This window comes from Brachyhypopomus gauderio, chromosome 10 (assembly GCF_052324685.1).
Source record: "Brachyhypopomus gauderio isolate BG-103 chromosome 10, BGAUD_0.2, whole genome shotgun sequence".
Classification (NCBI taxonomy): Eukaryota; Metazoa; Chordata; class Actinopteri; order Gymnotiformes; family Hypopomidae; genus Brachyhypopomus; species Brachyhypopomus gauderio.
The window spans coordinates 12,747,927-12,769,458 of record NC_135220.1 but is presented as its reverse complement, the minus strand read 5'-3'; the positions used below and the strand labels follow the sequence as shown (position 1 = coordinate 12,769,458).

General features: G+C 45.0%; 1 protein-coding gene across 5 annotated transcripts in view; it reads right to left on the bottom strand.

Moving 5' to 3' along the window:
* Nucleotides 1-21,532, bottom strand: part of epha5 (EPH receptor A5) — a 53,808-nt gene that overhangs the window by 19,281 nt on the left and 12,995 nt on the right. For 4 of the 5 annotated variants that reach the window (XM_077019589.1, XM_077019591.1, XM_077019587.1 and 1 more), the window contains exons 3-5: nucleotides 20,849-21,512; nucleotides 6,334-6,489; nucleotides 5,758-6,093 (exon numbers count right to left, since the gene is read on the bottom strand). In XM_077019589.1, coding sequence (XP_076875704.1) covers nucleotides 5,758-6,093; nucleotides 6,334-6,489; nucleotides 20,849-21,512 — 1,156 coding nt within the window. Of the gene's footprint in view, nucleotides 1-5,757; nucleotides 6,094-6,333; nucleotides 6,490-13,921; nucleotides 14,244-20,848; nucleotides 21,513-21,532 lie in introns of those variants that run through there. The other variant, XM_077019590.1, reaches the window with a different exon arrangement.

Sequence of the window (21,532 nt, the reverse complement as noted above, 5' to 3'; positions counted from 1 at the left end):
ATCCTTGTGTCTGCTTGACACAGTCATGGAGGAAAATGTGTACATTCATTATTACATTTCTTAACATTAATAATTAAGAGTTTATGGAAACCGCCAGATTTAATTCTGGTGGGCAGAAGAGAGCTATGTGTAGTCCAAAGAAACTCACTCTATGTGGATGGTTCTTGGACTTCATTAGCAGGTGAACACCTCTGTAGAAGAGAGAGACTGGCAGAGGAGGTGTGATGATGATAGTGTTTGGATTAATGGCTCTGAAGGGGAAGTGTTGCCAAACTCCCACACGCAAATTCACCAAACGCAGTACCTTCGCCTGCCTGGGAGCTGCTAACGGCCGACGGCGCGGAAAGGCGTCGTTTCCACGCCCAGACGTGCTAACGCGCCTATTTTCAGCATGACACATCACGTGTTAGCAGCGCAAGCTGCTCCGATGAATCACTCGTATCAAACACGCCTTAAGCGGAGTGTGAGGACTACCAGGAGCGTGCCCATCTCTGAGTCAATGCGCTAGCGACTTCAGGCAACTGTGCTCCAGAGCTTTTTTTTCTTCAGATGAAGTCTTTCAGATGAACACTTGCATACAATTTAACTGAAGTTAGCGTGCTGGGCTGTGTGCGGCTTCAGTCTAGGGAGGAAAGGTCATTGCTCGCAGGCCGACCCTGTAGCAGAGCCGGGTGTGAGGCTCTCAGCAGGCTACGTGTTTGTAAACAAGCGTTGCGAAGGGAGTCCCGCAGAGAGGCAAGATGAAAAACCTCTGGCAGAGACATGCGGGCCACCGGCCAAAACCCAGCGCTGAGATATGGCTCCTGCCAGCCTGCTCCCAGGCCAGCCAAGGCCTTGCACGGAGATCGCTGGCCTCCTGCACAACATCACAGCTCTGCACAGAGAAAACTGGCCTTCTGCACAATCTCAGGGCGTTGCACAGAGAACGTTGGCCTCCTGCACAAACTCAAAGCTCCAGGCGGACATTGCTGGCCTCCCGCACAACTTCCCTGCATGAGAAAGACTCGTCTCTGTCCCTGCTAATGCCACCGCATACCAAACACAAAGCATTAGGTCAACTTGAGAATCACACAATGTAAGAGGAGATATAAGAGATATGCATTGCAGATGCAATTTCAGAAGTACACCATGAATCTAAAATACATAGCAAAAAAAAATATTTAAAATCCAGAGTGAAGTGTTAATCGTGAAGCCCGCAGGATCAAGCCGCCCATGTCAGGTGGCTCTTATCACTGGACATCATAAAACTATTAAGATTGGAGTGGCAGAACAAATGCTAATAACTGACATATTCAATGAGTGACTGGCTCCCCATCTGCACAGCGCCTGCAACTCCAGCCTAAGGAGCCAATCACTGAGAGGCCTGCACTGGTGACGGATGGGGCGAAACACACGCCAAATCGGACTCGCTCCGAGTAATTAAGAATATTGAGTGTGGCAAGTCTTTGCAGACTGATATGTCAATTACTTGCTGTGAATGGGCAAATATTAAAAGCTCACAGAACAGTTCTGCAAATGCCACCACTTATGTGCCTGTCGACATTCATCAGGGAAATATGAACACACTTCAGAGCCAAAGAGAATGACAAAGCGCTAATCACTTGCACCTGCATGCTATTCAGTTTGTTTCAAAATCTAGCTCACTTGAAAGTGTGGGAAATCAGCAAGCATTTGATCAATCTACGCAAAGTGCCCTAGTTAGGAGAATCTCACATTCCCAAAAACAGGAAGAGGTGGGAGAGGCAGACTGTATATCTTTTTTGTGGAGCAGCCTTCGAGGCCTATGGTTAGCATAGCGGTATGATGCTAATTCTGCACACAAGCTGCACTGGTTGAGCTGGAGCTATGTGGCAGGCCGTCCTGGGCTCCAAAATCATCATTTCACTTGTCACCATTAATAGTGTTTTAGGGAGCCTAATACTTCTGTTGATCTGAGAGCGTCTTAATGAGCCAGGCAGATGTTGAAGGAGTCTCTTTAGGGGAAAATGCTGTACCTACATCATCCCAACGAAATGAATTAGCACCTCGAGATTGTTTTGTGTGTGTGTGTGTGTGTGTGTGTGTGTGTATGTGTGTGTGTGTGTGTGTGTGTGTGTACTAAAGTGCATCGGCGGCGCTTTCTTTGACAGAGACACGTTGGTGAGGAAATAGGTGCAAATATTATGTTAAATATTTCAGCCTAAATTAGACTGCGGCAGTTGCTCACAGAGGCTGTGCAAAAGGCCTGGGACTTTAGGGTAATGGATTACGGCAAGGGAAAATAAGGGGAAAGGAGAAATAAATGGCAGGAGTTCGCCGGCGCCTGTGCCACCTGCACTAGCCGTGGAAGAGCCCTGTGACTGCTCCACAAACACAAACACGCAAACACAAAGCTTGGCGAATCCGTGGAACACTGTGTTTTGCTAGGTTTCCTAAACGTTCCTTTCCTTTGATATGAAGGTGAATTAAAATTAGATAACTTGTGGCAAAATGTGACTACAGGGAAGGTAATTGCCGTTTGTGTAATGCCACTCACAAGAAGAAGTGGCATGTTGTAAATCCCAATATTTCAGTGCTTAACACTTTTCACCTAGCGCAGGTGCTGTACTTTCCCAGGCTGGCTGGGTCTTACGACATGAACCAGACGCTATGCTCATCCTAAACCCTCCCAGTTCACATGAAACAGCAGTGGCACCCGATGCATCGACCCAAACAGATTATCCTGGCCACAGCCAAGCAGCGGGGAGAGCCAGCGTTCAGTATTCCGCATCAGTCTTTTCTTGGCTGACGAAAAAATCCCTCATTCCAAGGCTGCCTTATCGCAGCAGCACCACTGCACTCAGGGCGACAGGCTTCACGCCCACCGTGGGCACGGCAACAGGCTCCTCCTGCACCGTCTCTGGATGTTTGTGAGTAATTACAGGCCCTGGTTCGGATAAGCAGATTACACGTCAGTATCCAGGAGGGTCATCATTACCTTTATGAAAAGTCAAAGGCAGCAACTTTTGCAAGTCAAGCATGCGGGACGAATGAGAGCACGTTCACTTGAATGCGTGTTTTGGGTAAGACAAATTAAACGGGCGGGGGGGTGAGGGTTCTTAGAGGAACTCCAGATCAACATTAATTAGTTACGTGGCCGTCCTGAACCTCTGTCCACATCTCTCGCTCAGTCCTGGTAGAGGCAAAACTCAGGCAACAACAGTCTCAGGGTTGCCAACTTTTGAAGATCGTTTGGAGTGAGATTTGAACCTGGAGGAGGTGGCGAGTGTAAATTGTTGAAGGGGGGGGGGGGGGGTGGTGTCGAACGTAAAATGGACACAAATTAAGTGTTATATCAGGATCTATCAATCGCCAGTGGTTGGCGCCAGAGCGAACTAGTAACTCATTGAATCATAGATGTGGATCAGAGGTAAATAAACTAGATTTTTTTTTTCGGCGTGAGATATCGAAAGTGTGGCGTGAGGGCGTGTGAAAACGGTCAAATGCGTGTGTCTCACGCTCAATGCTTGAGAGTTGGCAACCCTGCAGTCTTATAATAAACACCATAGTGATGAAGGTTATGACCTGCTATGCTGACTCTAGATATTGCATGCTTTATCCCTGCAGACTAGTGCTCTTACTAGCAATCTCGCTAAACTTGTGCTTGAAGCTTTTTGGGAAAATAAGGACTGCAGACCAGATGCCATCTTTCACTTCAATATTGCAGCACAGTCTCACTCCTGTGTGTGATCTAGTTGTGATGTAGTGTATTTCATGACAGTCGCCTATCTTGTGTTGTGCAACAGTGCAATTTTTCATGAATTAACATACAAAACACTGTATCAGTCCTTTACTTCTGAGACAGCAACATGACACATTAACTCATTTAATGTAGCGGTAGCATGACTGAAGAGCAGTGTCATGTTTCATGGAAAATTTAAAACTAATTAAAATTCCTTCATTTGCTAAGCTAACAAATCTAGTGTAAAGGCTGGAGAAATATCCATTTTTTGTATCTCCCTTTGGACTTAATTGGGATGTACATGCAGTATGCAGTATGGTTTTGTTCGGGTTAACTTAAGTAGGGCACCTATAATGGGAATTGCTAAGTGGAAGTAGTAAAATACATCTCTTTTGCATTTGAGTAATGATCTTTGATATGTAAAGCATATGCCTTTCATAATGATTACAAAATATTTACTCATTTTCATCTAGATTTTGTTTTAATTCAAGATTGTTTTAATTCACTAAACTAACCTATAATATGTACATTACCATGGTTACCATGGCTGCTTCAGATTCCAGTCCCACAGGTGTCATAATGACAATTTCTGCCGTTTGGATGAGTTCCAGTTACCAAACCAAAAATCCTTCCGTATTTTAGCTGCGATATTTCATGATAGGTGCAATCCATTATATATATATATATATATATATATATATATATATATATATATATATATATATATATATATATATATATATATATATATTAGATATACAAGTACCAGCATTAGACTACTAGTGCTAGTATATCTTAGTGACACAGACATTGGACCTGAAAAAATCTAGTCAATTCCCTAGATAATTCTTTTTATAGGTCCTTGTGTAGAATCACATTGCATATAGACCTCATTCAGCAATTTTCTAAAATGTTATCACTTTCAGAAACATGGTACTTTAACGAGAAAAGTCAGAAAAATGACAGTATTAACCAGGTTGTTTTTACCATATATATCGACTGTTCAATCGGTTGGTTTCAGACTTATCAATTTTATGGCACGTGTGTCCCTATTGTTTGGATTGAAAATCTGCTCACACCAGCCCTTTGTGAATAAGACTGGTGACCACTGGCCCAATGATAAGAATTAGAATTAGTCTGGATTAGTTATGCACACAAATGATATCTAAATGAAAACTATGTTCAATATGGTTTTAATGCATTTACATTTCACATGCTTAGTATTATTACTCACAAATGCTGTTTTGAAAAATTATACAAAACCACAAATTATATGTTATAAATTTTATAAATGCTTCTTTTTCTCTTCAACAGATATGAACTTCACAAGAACCGATACGTCGGTGCCAAGTTGATACCAAAATTCTGAAAATGTTACGGTTCTTGTTTCCTGTGGAACCAAAGGTTTCACAAATCTCTTACCACACGAGGGGAACACAATAACCCCAAACTAATTAGCAGACTATGTGTACAGCAATTCATAAAATACTTTCTACGTGGAAGAGACTGTATGTATCTGTAGCATTTTTAAAACATTTGCTGTTAAAGCATGTATGTTGACATACATTCATTTCATAGGTTTCTAAATTGGTATAGAGAATTCAAGAATAGGCCCTAGGTTGCACTGTTGGCCTTCTGGGTCAAAGCAACAATCCAGGGACCAGCAGACCAGCCGCATGACCTAGTGCAGCATACGAGCGCCTGCTAATAGAGGCTAGGAAGGACCGGTCGCAAAAGTCTTTAACACCAGCCCAAAAGGATCACTCCCAAGATAATTGACACTATCTGCCTGAACTCTGAGCCTGGCCTGATTGCAAGGTCTGTTTGCCTCTAACACACACACACACACACACACACACACACACACACACACACACACACACACACACACACACACACACACACACACACACACACACACACACACACACACACACACACACACACACACACACACAACAAATGAGGCAAATACAATGGGGCCAATCAGAAGGGGGGCCAAAACAGAATGGGGCCAATGGGTGACCTCAGCAGAACACTTGGGAGGCCTCACTCACCTGCCTGGTTGGTTGTCACGTTCAAGGACACGTACTGGCGCAGGGGTTTGGCAAGCTCAGACACACCGTTCACCGCCTCCACCTCGAAAGTGTAGTTGGTGTGGGCCAGCAGGTCCACCACCATGACGGAGGTGTTGCTGAGGCCTGTGCGCTGGGGCAGGTAGCGGACGTGTCCACCGCATGGCTCGTGATGGCCTGGGTCAGCGCCGGTCTTCCTGCACAAAACGCTGTAGGTCACGTCCTTGCGGCCGCCGGTCTCTTCGGGTGCGGCCCACTCCAGGAACACGCTCGTCTCGTTCACGTTGGAGATGGCGTTCCGCGGGGATGAGGGCGGCTCTGCAGGGGCGGAGCACAGCCGCCGTCACACTCAGCGCAATACTGTTAGCATTACAATGCTACAGATTATCTCACTACATTTTTATCATCATATCCACTTAATATCCACCTGTTTAATCAGGTGGTAATGTCATCTAATTCTTACAATCAGTCAGGCAACAGAGCTTTAGAATTGATCCTGTCCTCATCATTCATGACTCCCAATTTGAATCAGAAAATGCACTGTAAAAATGTGATTACTTGTGCAGGCCATGTTGGTTGGGTCCGTGTCCTTCCTGTAGTAGCCCTGCTCACACTGGCAGAAGGTGGCGGCCTCCGTCCTGGTGAAACTGTGTGGGGGACACTTACTACATGTTCTGGTCTGCAGGGCAGATCTGTAGAATCCTGGTTTACACACTGCAGATAAAGAAAAAACAGCACAAGGCAGAAATGATTACATTATGCGAGTGATCAATGGCTTTGTACTGCTTATTTGGGTTTGATGAGAAACATTGGCTGCAAAAGTCAAACATTCATCAGCTTCATTAAAAAGAGCAGGTGCAGATATCAATGGTGCTTTGATGGTGAAAATGCGCAGTGATCATTAATACGCTATGATGTGTTCAACATCAGCAACATTTTTAACTCAAATTAAGCCTTTGATGCATTTATAATTGCATTCATGCTTTCTAACGTAGATCTGAAGCATGAGTAATTAATATATTTGGCAATACATTTCCCTGACTCTTTTTCAACTTTCTATGAAAACTCAATTACAAACACTGAGGTGCAAAAGAGCAAATGATACAAACTGAATGTATTATCCAGATTATTTTTGGTAGAACACAGCAACCACTAACACACCAACATTCACAAGACACGGATGCAGAAAATGATGGGGATTACAGTGTTTCAGGGACAGTGGAGACAAACAAGCCCGCACAGCCCGTGTTTATGGCAGCTTAAACAGCTTTCAGCTCAGCACACACTGTTATGTGTGGAACACACCATGGCATTGCAAAGTGCAGACAAAAGACATTAATTAATGCCTGGAGTTGCATGAAGAGGTAGACAACAGGAGTGCTTTAGCAATGAAATACCTGGCTACAATAAAACAAAAGACTACTACTATCCATCCATCCATCCATCCATCCATGCATCCATCCACATTCATGTATATAATGATCTATTACTTCCAGGTCATTCAAAGTTTTTTCCGATTGTGTACACAATACAGTGACTGGATGGTGGCCTCTCCTGCAGCTGCTTATCTCTGACTGTCATCTCTCCATCTGCTGCCAACCCCCCCCAAAAAGCCATAAAATGGCTTCATCACTGTCTCTTCTGCATGTCTTAGGTATCTGTCACAGGCAGGGCATTCCTGGCTGCCAGGGCAATGGCTCCAGACCAGATTTGCACTGCTGAAGCCTCCTGGTTAAAGCTTTAAATAGATCACACTAGATCACCGCGTTTACATAGATCACGGCATTTAAATAGATCACACTAGATCACAGCATTTAAATAGATCACACTAGATCACAGCGTTTAAATAGAGCACACTAGATCACAGCGTTTAAGTAGATCACACTAGATCACAGCATTTACATAGATCACACTAGATCACAGCATTTAAATAGATCACACTTGGCCCTGAAGTCCCGTTGGCAGCGTTTAGGCTAGCTTATACATACCAGTCCTAAACGGCTTACTGCCGCTAATAGAGCATAGCAACAACAGCAACAACAACAACAGAATCAACAGAACACCAAGGGAAGAGACTATTGCAATGTGCTCCCAGACAAAGCACACGCACATAACTGTAAATAAACGTAATTACGTTGAATCGAAAAGGTGCTGTCATCATTTAAAAGGTTATTTAAATTTAAGCATTCGTGATCCTGGCATGGCCTTTTTAAACCGTGCTTACAAAACATTTTTAGCAAAGTCCACACACGTTTTATATACATTAAATATTGTTGCTATTTTTTTCACTATATATTTCACTGACCAAGAGCCCAGCCAAACACACTCCAGAGAAACCAGCTGTGGCTTTTGTGCAACAAGCTAATCTTCTCATAAAAAGGTTTCGATGGCACCCTCAGTCGATGCGGCACTTTGGTCTAGTGCTTCCATGGCATCTGCAGACTCACGCGGTGAGCAATACAGAGCCATGTGTCACAATCCTAACTGCAAGCTTTAGGATTAGAAGGTTTTTAACTTCCACTTGCGCAAGGAGCAATTCATCCAGGTGCATGTGCATATCAGTGACAAAACAGTGGAAAATGTTTCAAACATGAAGCCCCAGAAAACATTCCTGCCATGAAAATCCGTCTTCTAACAAGGTTCCAGAGCCATGCTTGATAATAAGGATCCACTTCAAAATTACAGAGTGTTCACAGTGACCTTGCAATTGCCATTAAGAAACCTCCCACTGTGAAAATGACAAAGGCTGACTAAAATGTCAGACCTGGAACAGTCTCGTTATAATGGAGTCGCAGTTTATCTGAATGGCTCTTAAATACCATTCACCCCACAGCAATGAGGCTTCTCCATGAGGCTCTAGATGAGCGTGTGTGTGTGTGTGTGTGTGTGTGTGTGTGTCTGGAACAGGTTTGATGAAAGGTGGATACGGTTGCAGGCTATGGACATTTTAGGAATATTAGATCTTAGGCATTCAGAATAGCAGTGCTGAACAGAAACACTACTCTAAAATCATTTCAACTCCTTGGCAACCCATCAAAAACTGATTACGATACCAGTATTGCCTTTGGAAGAAAAGAAAAAAAAATTGCCATTTGCCATTTTCCCTACGTAGATTATATTACATATATATGTAGAACCTCAGTAGAAAGACTCAACATCATAAGTCTGTTCCATCACAAGTCTCACGTGGACCATATTCTAGTGCAAATGAATTGCTTGATGTCTGAGATTTCATGTTTCCAGCAATTTGTCATTTGACCATGATATATTGGCTGAAGAAGCTAAGGATTACAGAGAGAGAGCCAGCGTGGTCAAATGCATTTTTCCACGCTTCATTCAAACCAGGCAGGATAATCCTGAAGAACAGGCAGCATTATGATATGAAAGCAAATCTTAATAGACACAACATGACGTCTGATTAAAATAAAGGGCTGAGGACGGGCTACAGGAATTGTGCCTGTACAAGGCTGTGATTGGATTACACCAGCGCCTGGTGTGAAACAAGGGTTCTTCAGTGTTCTAGTCTGCTAAATACACAGCACTCAGGAGGGGATTATTCTTCACCAGTTTATCTACCTAATGAAGTTAAGAGATTAGTACCTCTCTCCCTAAAAACACCTTTAACTTGATTCCCAGCAATGAATAATGGTGACTGGGAGAAAAAAAGAAATTTATATGCATATTTCATGAAATGGCTTTCAATTGGAAGGATGCTTCCTTGAAAATTAGAATATGAAATATTGCATTTTATTTTCAAAGGTCTTTCCGGTGATTATTCAAAGCTTGGAAGGGAAGTGAGAAAAGATTTGATAATATACCCCCCACCCCCACCCCACACACCACCCGTGCCCCCACAAATCTTTCGGCACAGAGACGAGAGGCGATGTTCGCAAGGTCTTTAAAAAGAGCCACTAACTGATTCACCTTGACAAAACCTTGGTCTCTTGTCATGCAACATTAGGCCTGGGAAATCTATGCTGAGTCCTGGTCTCCCTGTGTTGCCAGGTTGTTGCCTGCTAGCCGTGCTTCTGTTCCCTCCTGGACAATTGCAGCATTTAACTAGCTCATCTGACTGATTGATTTTTACGCAGGAAATGTCATCACTGCTGTATTGTGATCAGAGTGCACTAATTTTCTTTGTGCGTAATAAAACAAGATGCACAGAATGCATAAACTGGGGGTCGGTATTCACAAGAAAACACTAAGGAAACAATCTGATTGTCTTGGTTCAAAGCTTTTTGCAGTCATTTTTTTTACAGACAACAATTGGTGACATTTCACTGGTCACCAGCCTTTTTGATATTAAATAAAAATATAACTTTTGAAATTTAACAAGAAAAAGATATACCATATAAAACAGTGCAACTTAAAAAAACCTGTTCCTATAGCCTCCAACTACATACATTATACAGTGGAGTTGCAACTCCAAGTGACATTTTACTTACGGCTGATTTCATCTTTGTGTTTAAGGTCTCTGAATAAAGAGTCCTCAGTGACCTCCATCTCTTCTTCTCCATCTGTGAATGTTTTTTCGGGTGTGTGCTTTGGGTTGCTAACACACAAAAAAAGCCTCAGTATATATTTTTCCATCTTCCAACATATGCATACACCACTCCAGGTAAAAAGTCATATGTCTTTGTTCTCTTTTTAGACTACCGCCCTCACCATTTTTTCGGTCACATTTGAGGAGAGAAACACAGTGATTTTACTTACTTTCTAACTAACTAAGAAGCACCAATGCAGAGGGACATTATGGTAAACGTGATAACTACAGTCACATCACTCATATGGCTGATACGATTGACATGGGAGGTCTGGAAGATGAACCTGTTGATCGCAGTCAATTGGTTGAAGACCGTCCAATTCAAGATTGGTAATTATGGAGATATAAAATGAACTGCTATTGATCTCCAATGAAATATGTCCTTAAAGTAATGTTGACAATGCTGGCTGCATGCAGAGAACTCTCTAAAAACCTCCACAGGCTGAATGAGAGGGAAGCTGATAAATGTCTGGGAGCCAACTGAAGATTCTGAACATTATGATGGACATCTGAACATACTAACACATTCAGATAAGAACATGTGCATAAAAGCCTTGAGTGCGTGTGCTGAAGGGATCTGGTGGAGATGCAGGCCTCTCTAATGCAGCACTGCCATATTCTCCTTCAAATGGCCTTTGTAAGAGGTTCTTGGATTTTACCCTACATGCGCCCACACATTCACAAATACACATACAAGTGTACACGTGCACACACACACACACACACACACACACACACACACACACACACACACACACACACACACAAACACACACGCACTCACACACGCGCACTCACACACACACGTGCACTCACATACGTGCACTCGTACACACACATGCACTCATACACGCGCACTCACACACACTATGACACAGACAAACACACTCAGACACAGACACAGACACACACACTCAGACACACACACACACACACACACACACACACACACACACACTCAGACACAGACACACACACTCACTCAGGCACAGACACTCGCACTCACACACACACTTTCATCAGCCACTCTGCTTCTCACCTCTCCCCAGTCTTTTCAGCATTTGTTTTTCCACTTTCACTGTTCCCCTCAATCTGATTCTCACACACACACACACACACACACACACACACACACACACACACACACACACACACACACGCACTCACACACACTATGACACAGACAAACACACTAAGACACAGACACACCCACACACACTCAGACACACACACAGACACACACACAGACACACACTGAGACACAGACACAGACACACACACACACACACACACACACACACACACACACACACACACACACACACACACACACACACACAGATGGGTGCTAACTCAATCTCCACCCTGCTCTTCTCCAAAAGGAGACAACAGAAGATGTCACAGCACATTTGGGTTGGCTGTCCTCTCTCTCCCACTGTTTGGCTGTTTTGAGTTGCACTGGGAGCTTTTGAATTACAACATCATTGATAGACTAGAAGAAAATATGACATTTTTTCATTTTTGCCATTCGCTTTTTTTCAGTGGAAAGCTGGAATATGAGGTGCTCCTTTTCTTTTTTCTGTTTTATTTCCTTGCACAATATTGGGGGCATCTGATATCACTAGGCTTAGCTCCCTGTTCTCATTGCTTACACAGTGTTGCACAGATATGTGGTGTGAATTTTGACTGGGATCAGTCCTGATAGCCACAGCCAGCCTTCCTGATCTTCTACGGACTGTTCCCACACTTTCCCCCACAAGCTCCCTCAAAACCCTTCCAGAAATGTTTCCAGAACCTCCACCTGACCTATAGAAAACCTCCTCACAATTGGGAAATCTTTCTGTAGCCTACACGGCATGCTCACAACCTGCACATAACCACTCCATGATCTCCAAACAGCTTCTTCAAAACCTCCACCCAACCCCAATTCCCCACAATCTCCATGTCCTTCCTCCACATGACAGTCTATGTGTGGAGCCTCTGCACAATCCCTGCTAAGCCTTCCTATGACCTTCACATAATCTCTGCCCAACCTCCACCTGGCCTCCACCCATCCTCACACCACCACCACGGACCTTCTTCCTGAAGCCTGGCGTGCTTCTCCTCAGGCCCCACACAGATCCCTTTCCTCTCTTATCCGCCAGTGCCTCAGAGTGTGTGTGTGTGGGTATCGGGGATGTGTGAGTGTGTGTGTGTGTGTGTGTGTGTGTGTGTGTGTGTGTGTGTGTGTGGGGGGGGGGGGGGGGGGGGGGTGTTTGAGTCACGCATGAAATCACAGCTCGCTCCGGCACCCGGAAACCTGATTTGCTTTGCCGCGCTTGGCTGAGGCGTCTGGCCGAGGACACAGTGCTGACACCCCCCCTCCACACACACACACTGACCCCCCCACCGCGCTGGCTAGCCACGCCGCAACGTCTCCCCAATGTCACGGAGGAGGGCGAGCTCTTAATGCACTGCAGGAAGGCGAACTGCTAATTAATATGCAGCACACAGCGGTGGGCCACCAATTAAAGAGCTGGGGAGACACTTAATATGCATATTCCCTAAACAGAGGACAGTTTGGGATGGCACGTATTAAGGCTTTGTGTTTACTAAAAAGAGCTTCATACATGCTTTGATTGTGGGGATGTCTTAGTAATTGAAACCGTAAGATCCACACAGAAAGTGAAACACAGCAGGTTAAAGAAAACCAATCAGTGTGAAATAGAGTTTCCAATAAAAGAGCCAAGCAAATGGTCTGATAAATCAATTGGTCACTAATTAGAAGAGGAAGCTGTTTGAATAACACACTGAAAAGGATGGGAGGGTTTGCAGCTTGTCTGTTTACACATTACCTTCAATGAACATGTACACAAAGCTGCACTAAATACACTACACTTCACTCCAGTGCCAATATGGGCACACACAATGGATAAAAATACTATGCTGCAATGTTGGTAAACCCTCGATGTAGTTGGTCATGCCTTCTGGATCAAGTCAATGCCGTGATCCATTAAAACACCAACAGATTTCGAGCATCTGTGATTGGTCAAGATGGCTCATTTGCATATTGTAGCCATTCTGCCATATAAACAAGCCATTCTTTCTTCCAGTAATACTAACATGTATGCATGTAGACGTACAGACAACAAACACACTTTTGCAATAGTGCAACGATCCTTTTTGGGGCCAGTGAACAGATAAGTAATTCCTATGTTTAACTTCCCATGAGGGAGCTGACTCAAAAATGAATGCAGACAAATGACAATGTACAAGCAGGTGCCAGGCAGCCTACGGCACTGGCCTGCACACTTCCAGGTGGAATCATTCATTTTCCGTCAGCGCACCCGTTTGCATAACAGGGTGGGGGTGTCTACCGTTATATCAGTGACATGCAGTTCAGAATCTAAGACCCTGGGCACATGAACTCTGGAACTGTGCTGCTTACAGAGGTTAATGTCAGGATGCTCGTTAATATGTAAATTCTTCTAGCGTTACACACACTTTAAATCTGGTTGTGAACAGGCAGAAATAATGGAGCAGATTAAAGTGCTGTGTAACTTTATTCCTTTGCTGCCTATGATGGTTATTTTAGAATCTTTTAGATCTTCTAACACATATCACTGCACATATAATCCAACACATATCACTGCACAAATTATCTAACATATATCACTGCACATATAATCCAACACATATCACTGCACAAATTATCTAACATATATCACTGCACATATAATCCAACACATATCACTGCACAAATTATATAACATATATCACTGCACATATAGTCGAACATATATCACTGCACATATTATCTAACATATATCATTGCACAAATTATACAACATATATCATTGCACATATAATCTAACACATATCACTGCAGTCAAGATTCCACTGTTCCAGTGTCACTGTTCAGGCCACCCACTCATCCGACCATGTGCTGAAAAGCCCATAAAGAGAGATTATTCTTCAAAGTGGACAATTCAGTACAGTCACTGTTAAGTAGGTTGTCCAATTTGCCTTAGACTACACCAGGATGTAAAGGGATGTAATGTATAGGCCAATGATCTGGCAACTATGATAAGATGGAGTTTGATTCCTCACAGCAATATATGATCAATATAATCAATTTAATCAATATTCTCAGAAGAACATATTCTTCATTTCTAAATCATAATAATAAGTACTCAGTGGGGCATTGAACATCCATCATTTGTGACAACACAAAATATGATATAACAGTAGAGAAATTATGACTCTTAAGTCATTAAGAACTACTGAGCTTTTAACTGTATATGTCGTTTTTAAGCCCAAAATATGTTTGTTAGGGTTTAAGCAAATAGTCCTTGAAACTATATTGTAATTATGATTTACATTTGATGAAAAGTTACTGTTGTGGGTGTCATCACATCCTAATACTGGAAAATAATACTCAGTTGTTTGATATAAGCAACAGCTGAGAAATAATGAATATGTTATTCCAACATGCTGGCAAACGCAGTAACCTCAGTGGTAGTAGTCAGCACTGATTGATTGAAAATTCTTAGATCTTTCATCTTTGACCACAACACAATGTCAGAAATGCTAGGGTCGGGCTGATACCATCATCCACTGATGATATAGAATAATTTTTGTTTCCAAATAGGAAAATTCAATTGGGAAACCACCTGTTATCCGATATTTGATGTGGCGTAAAAGTACGTAGACTGGGTTACATGAAACGCTATTTCATTATATTGACATTGAAAAGAAAAGATAAACACTTATTTAGACGCATGAAATTGGAAAACAAAAATTGTGATTTACTTCTACCCTGAAGCTGTTGTCTCCAATGTACACAACAGCCTTCATCTCTTCCCACATCCCACAATGGGTTAGTGGGTTCAGAAACACTGGTACCATACGCAGAATTAATTCAGAATATGGTACAGAATCCATTAGTGAATACCATTGGTAAAAACAAATTGCATATATATATATATATATATATATATATATATATATACATACAGACAATCCCACACGCGCACACACACACACACACACACACACGCCACTTTTTTAGGTACACCCATCCAACTTCTCATTAAAGCAAATGTCGAATCAGCCAATCACATGGCAGCAACTCCATGAATTTAGACCTGTAGACATGGCCAAGATGATCTACTGCAGTTCAAACTGAGCATCAGAATGGGGTAGAAAGGTGATTTAAGTGACTTTGAATGTGACATGGTTGTTGGTGCCAGACAGGCTGGTCTGAGTTTTCCAGAAATTGCTGATCTACAGGGATTTTCACTCACAACCATCTCAAGGGTTTACAGAGAATGGTCAGAAAAAGAGAAAATATCCAGAAAGCGGAAGTTCTGTGGGTGCAAATACCTTGTTGACGCCAGAGATCAGAGGAGAATGACCAGACTGGTTCAAGCTGATAGAACGGCAACAGTAACTCAAATATCCAGTTGTTACTGAGTGACGGATTAAAAGCACGAAATTCTCAATCACAAAACATCTTATTTTGAAATGTCCAATGGCATACATGGTCCCAGGAACCTGAAATAGAGTTTGATTGCTTATTTTGCTCATATACTCATTTGTCCTGCTACACAATGTCATATAGAAGAGTCTGAAAAGTTGCTTTTGTGACAAAGGCTGTTATAAAATGTGATGTATAAATAAATCTGATTTACTTTATAAGGTCCCATAATTCTCTGCAGTAAAATCTTATGACTTAAAATTACATACTATTACATTTACAAAGATTAGGCCTTTAAAAAAAAATATATATATATATATATATATATATTATATATATATATATATATATATATATATATATATATGACAAAACCCTGAGATGTGAGAGAGAAACGCCTGGCCAGTAGATTACACCATCAGGCTAACCGAGCAGTGTGCATCAGGGTTTGGGGCTTCAGAGCTTTGATCGGGTTCACGTCTCCTTGTCGCCACTGAGCAGCATCCTGAAAAGGCACTAAGTGAAAGAGAGCGTGAATCAATGCACCGCATGCAGAGGCGCTAACAACCTCCAGCCTATCAAATGCAGACGCTTTCGGGCCATCTCTGTGAAGGAGCGCCCACGGAACCAGCTTTGGTCGAGCGCATCTGGAGCGTGCCTGCAGAGAGACTGGGGCGCAGACTTAATCAGCATGCAGCCAGAGTCAGCCTTACATAACACGCAGAAACGCGATGAACTCCAGCTCGTACGGATTCGCACTTGTGAGCCAGCGCCTGTTTTTGGCTCTGTTTTTTTTTTTTTTTTTTTTTTTTTGCACCAAGCCTGCGAGGCCGTGTTAAAATGTGCTTGTTTCTGCTGTCAGAGGTAACAGGCTGGGGGGAGGAGAAGGGTCTCTTCGGGCCTGCCTATTCCGGGCCGATTCTGAGGATTCGATGTTCCCCTTTAAGACCTGCACCTTTGCTCTGCAGTCTCTGGCATTGCTGGGAACATTGACACATTTTGTGTGTGGTTTGGGTGTACGGCGAGCTCTTACAAATGACCTCTTAGGGTCCTGCAACAGGGCTGTGATTGGATCGGCTTCCCGGGCAACGGCCTAACGGGGACTAGAGCAGCAGACACCTCCCAAAACCAGGACGGACATGCTGTCCTGTCATTCCGTTACATTTCTTGATTGTGCTTAGCGTCATGGTGAGGTTGGTTTTCAGACCTGCTTTGCTTTGGTTTACCCTCAGTTACAACGACTGACTCGTTTTATCTCGTGCTGTGTCGGGCCTGTCAGGTTCCAAATAAAGCGCAATGGCGCCCCCCCCCCCCCCCCCCCCCCATGCCTCCAGGGTGGGGGGGGCTTCCTGACATCTCTGTGGTATCTCCCTTTTGCAACTGCAGGCGTGCGGCGAAGAACTAGATCGAGTTTGACATTCGCTCCCCTAACCAGTGACAGCGATGAAAACAGTGGTGATCACGGGACATCCGGCTCTTCTATGACGTGCTTGTCAAGGAATCCACCACCACCCCCCACCACCACCCCCACCACCCCCACCACCACCCCCACCCATACAAAGGCCCCAGGGGTACAGGCTTCACTGCACCAACTTCACCCAGCCTTGCTGCCTGTCTGTGGGGCATGCAGCCATGCTGGAGCCAGCAGGCTGGCTGTTATATCTGTTCATCGCATTTCATCCGCACGGGGAGGCATTTTTACTTGCTGCCAATGGCATTCTTGCTGTTTAGTCATGTAATCTGCTAACTGCTGCTGTGTTAAATTTGCATTAAGCAGCAGTTTGCTGCATTTCTGCCACGCGTTCCTAGGTGGCCTTTGGCAGTCACATGGCAGCGATGCACCGTCCTCACGTGGGGCCGGTGTGTTGGTGCGAGGACTGTTCTGAGGACAGAAGCATAAAAAATAACAAACTCTGCAATCAAATAGAAATAAACATAACAAAGGTCCTAATTTACAGCATCTGTGGACAGTCAAGATTTGTTCGTCGATAAACAGAAGGTCGAACACATTAGAAAGGCCCTTGTGAAAGGAGACTTTGGCCACTAGGAAGAAATGTGCTCTATATTTTGGGCAGATGACAGCAAACAGGGCTAGAGTGAATTCTTTGCCAAGAAAACCAGCAGCACTATAACCCAAATCAGACAATTTAAAAAATGGCCAGACTAGCATATCCTGTTCTATTAAGCAGAAGGCTGAATTTCTAAGGTTTACTTCACTGTGGAATTAAGTGTCATCATAGTCCTGTGTGAATTCACACAGTTTGAGCTATCATCATCACCACCTTCATCACCATCATCATCATTATCATGGTTTCCTTCTCCCAAATTAAACCGCCCATGTCCGAGCCACAAACAGAATATATCAGAGTATATGTCCCTGAAGAGCACCAACGCCCTGTCCCGCGTGTCTCCCGTGAGTCCTGCAGTCCTGGTCACACATTTGTAATCGCTCCCGAACACTCTGTGAACACGTCCAGGCACCACACGCGCGCGCACACACACACACACACACACACACACACACACACACACACACACACACACACACACACACACACACACACACACACACACACACACACACACACACACATTCTGCCTGCTGGTGTCAACAGGACGCAGGGCTTTGGCGGTCTGCCGCTGCTCAAACAGGAGGCCCTGCACACAATACCGCTAAACGCATCCTTAACGCACTGCTGCCTCGTCTGCAGGCGACCTGGGCAATCTTGCAACAAAAAAACCCTGCTTCCGTGGCCGGGCAAATAGGCCCCCAGGACGGCTCAATGGAAATTAATTCACACAGAAATATATCACACTGCGATGTGAGTTAGAGAGGCAAAAGAGACGAGAGAGAGAGAGAGAGAGAGAGAGAGAGAGAGAGAGAGAGAGAGAGAGAGAGGGAGAGAGAGAGAGAGAGAGAGAGAGACAGAGAGAGAGAGAGAGAGAGAGAGAGAGAGAGAGAGAGAGAGAGAGAGAGAAAACTCTCATCACAAAGCGCCAACTACAGTCTGTGGTAAAAAAAGACAAGGGAGAGGAGCAGTAGAAGGAGGATCCGTGTGGCAGGAGGAGCCGTCGGCCTCCTCCACTGCTGGAGCGTCCCGCTGTCCCGCTGTCCCGCGTCCCTGCTCTGCCATCCTCTCTATCCCTCGGTCCCAGCCATCATTATAGCCTCCAGCTTCCAGGGGGTTGGGAGAGGGTGTGTGTGTGTGTGTGTGTGTGTGTGTGTGTGTGTGTGTGTGTGTGTGTGGTCACCAGTGTGACTCCTAGAGAAGAGAGAAGCACCTGATGTAGCAGAGGAGGATAAATGATTAAGTGCTCGCTGAATAGGAGTGAGAGTATGAGAGAGAGAGAGAGAGAGAGACAGAGAGAGAGGATGAGTGCATGTGTGTCTCTGTGTGTAACAGACTGAAGTCAATTGCTGGGGCTCCGTCATCTCACGCCACACTGAGCAGTCAGCACCGATAATCTACGAGGGGCTGGAGGAGGAGCCCAAATTACGGACACTGCAGAATTACGGCGGCTGATCAAACCGCGGCTGGGGGGGTCACAATAGGGGCGGGAGGGGATCAGACACCAGCAGAGAGAACTCTGGGATTTGCTGCATGGGCACCTCCACCTGCCAGTCACTTTGATACCTCACTTCCTGTCCACAGACAAAACGGTGCTACACGCCCTGAGTAGCGTCTAAGGTAGGAAGCAGAGGGAGAGGAAGGAGGAGGGAGGAGGAGGAGGAGGAGAAGTGGAGGCAGACAGCCACGGGGTGTGAAACCCCCCCCCCCCCCTCCCCGCCCTCGTCCTCCTGCCGTGTGACCAGCTTGCATAGGGGGGGAATGTAAAAATTTCATATCTCCGAATGTCAAATACTGGGAAGAGGGTCTCTGGTTGCCATAGAAACCGAAAGGAGGATGTACTGTATTTATCAGTTCCAGACGCACACGCGGGAAAACCAAGTTGGGTTTGTGCCCTGTGAAGTGTCTGTGAAAATAAGAGATATGTTGGAAAACCCGCGAGGGAGTCTCACTCCACACAGAGAACAGAGCTGCAAAACAAGCTTGGAGGGGTTGATGAAATCGTCAGAACCACCACGTCTCAATCAGCAATGGCGGCTCCGCTCTACAGGAAATCTGGGGTGGTTCTGTCAACAGGGAGGTCGTTGAGGATGCGTTCTTCTGGTTCAGTAAAACCCTGTAATGGTTTGCATACTGCAGCAGCTGCTGTAAATATAGAGGCAGAACCCCAACACTTGGGATGATGATGATGACGACTTCAAAACAGACTGATGCAAACATCTTTGCTCAGACTGGCTAGGGGGGAGAGGCAGGAACGGAGTAAGCGATTCTAAAAATAATGAACTCCAAACTGAGGTAAAACTTTCCCATCAGCCCCGAACAATATCAGAGCCCAGACCGGTAGCCTCGCCGGGCCGTACAGCAACGGCACCGCGGCCACCGCAGCCTATTGTCCCACACAATAGTGAACACGGTGTAAAACAAAGCCTGCCCATTGTGCTGTCCACACGCAATGATTCATCACAAGACTCATCACGCCCTCCGCCAGCTGTTAAGTAGCGAGCTCACACACCACCTCTGAAAATCACACACACACACACACACACACACACACACACACACACACACACACACACACACACACACACACACACACACACACGCACACACGCACGCACGCACGCACGCACGCACACACACACAAAAACACTCCCGATCTCATCAATGCCTCCAACCACTGAGAAACTGCACAAAGAGGCTCTAATCTGTGAACGTTCCAACCCTTGAACGTTCATAACGCAAGTCCTTTACGATGACCTATATAAATCTTTTTTTTTTGTTTTCGTGACCTATATAAATTGGATGACTAAAGGACAGGAGCAGTGTCGCGGCACGAGAGCGAGCCGAATGTCACTGCGCTCTACGGCCATAGCGAGAGTGCGCAGATACTCATTGTGTCCGTGACATATGTAGGCGCAGTTCAAGGAGATACGCCACGTAGCCCCACCCCCTTCTACTGTCACCACCCGCTTCATTTGCATAACAATGAAGATGTTCACCAACCTTGACAGGAGCCATTAACTTCCTCATGGCCCGCCTGGCACATGCACCTCCCGATGGGCACCAGCCACTCCCCCTCTGCGCTGCAGTGCATTCTGGGAAGCTCCTCGGCCACAGAGCTGTTGACGCAGGTCCCTGGCACCTCCAGGAGTTGCGAGGAATCCGATCCCGTTATAGTATCCGGGAAGAAGGCCAAGTTCCTCACAACGTGGGGGCACTTCTTGTAGAAGACGCGAACGGACACCAGAGCGATGCAGGCGCCCAGGTCTTGAAAAGCCAGGTAGAAACCTTTCTTTGTGAGCGGGCCCACGTCCCTCACCTCCGTGTTCAGTTTCATGACCCTGTCTCCGAGGTCGAGCTCCGTGAAGCTCTCGTCCGCCGCGATGGTGTCGATTTTATTGTACTGGCTCTCCCGGACGTTCCTGTTGTCCTCGTCATTGGACTCATAGTAGTAGACGTTGAAGGTCTCCTTGCAGGTACCCAGGCCTCCGGGAAGGCTGTTGCAGTCCCTCAGAGTGAACTTGAGCTCCACAAACACCCTCTGGGCTCCTTCGTTTACGATCCAGTTGGTCTGCAGCCAGTTGTTCTGGTTGTGCTCCATTACCTTGCACACCTGATAGGTGTGAATGGGGGCGTAGTTTTCATCCACCTCTCCAATTTCTTCCCACTGAAAAATAGACAAACAAA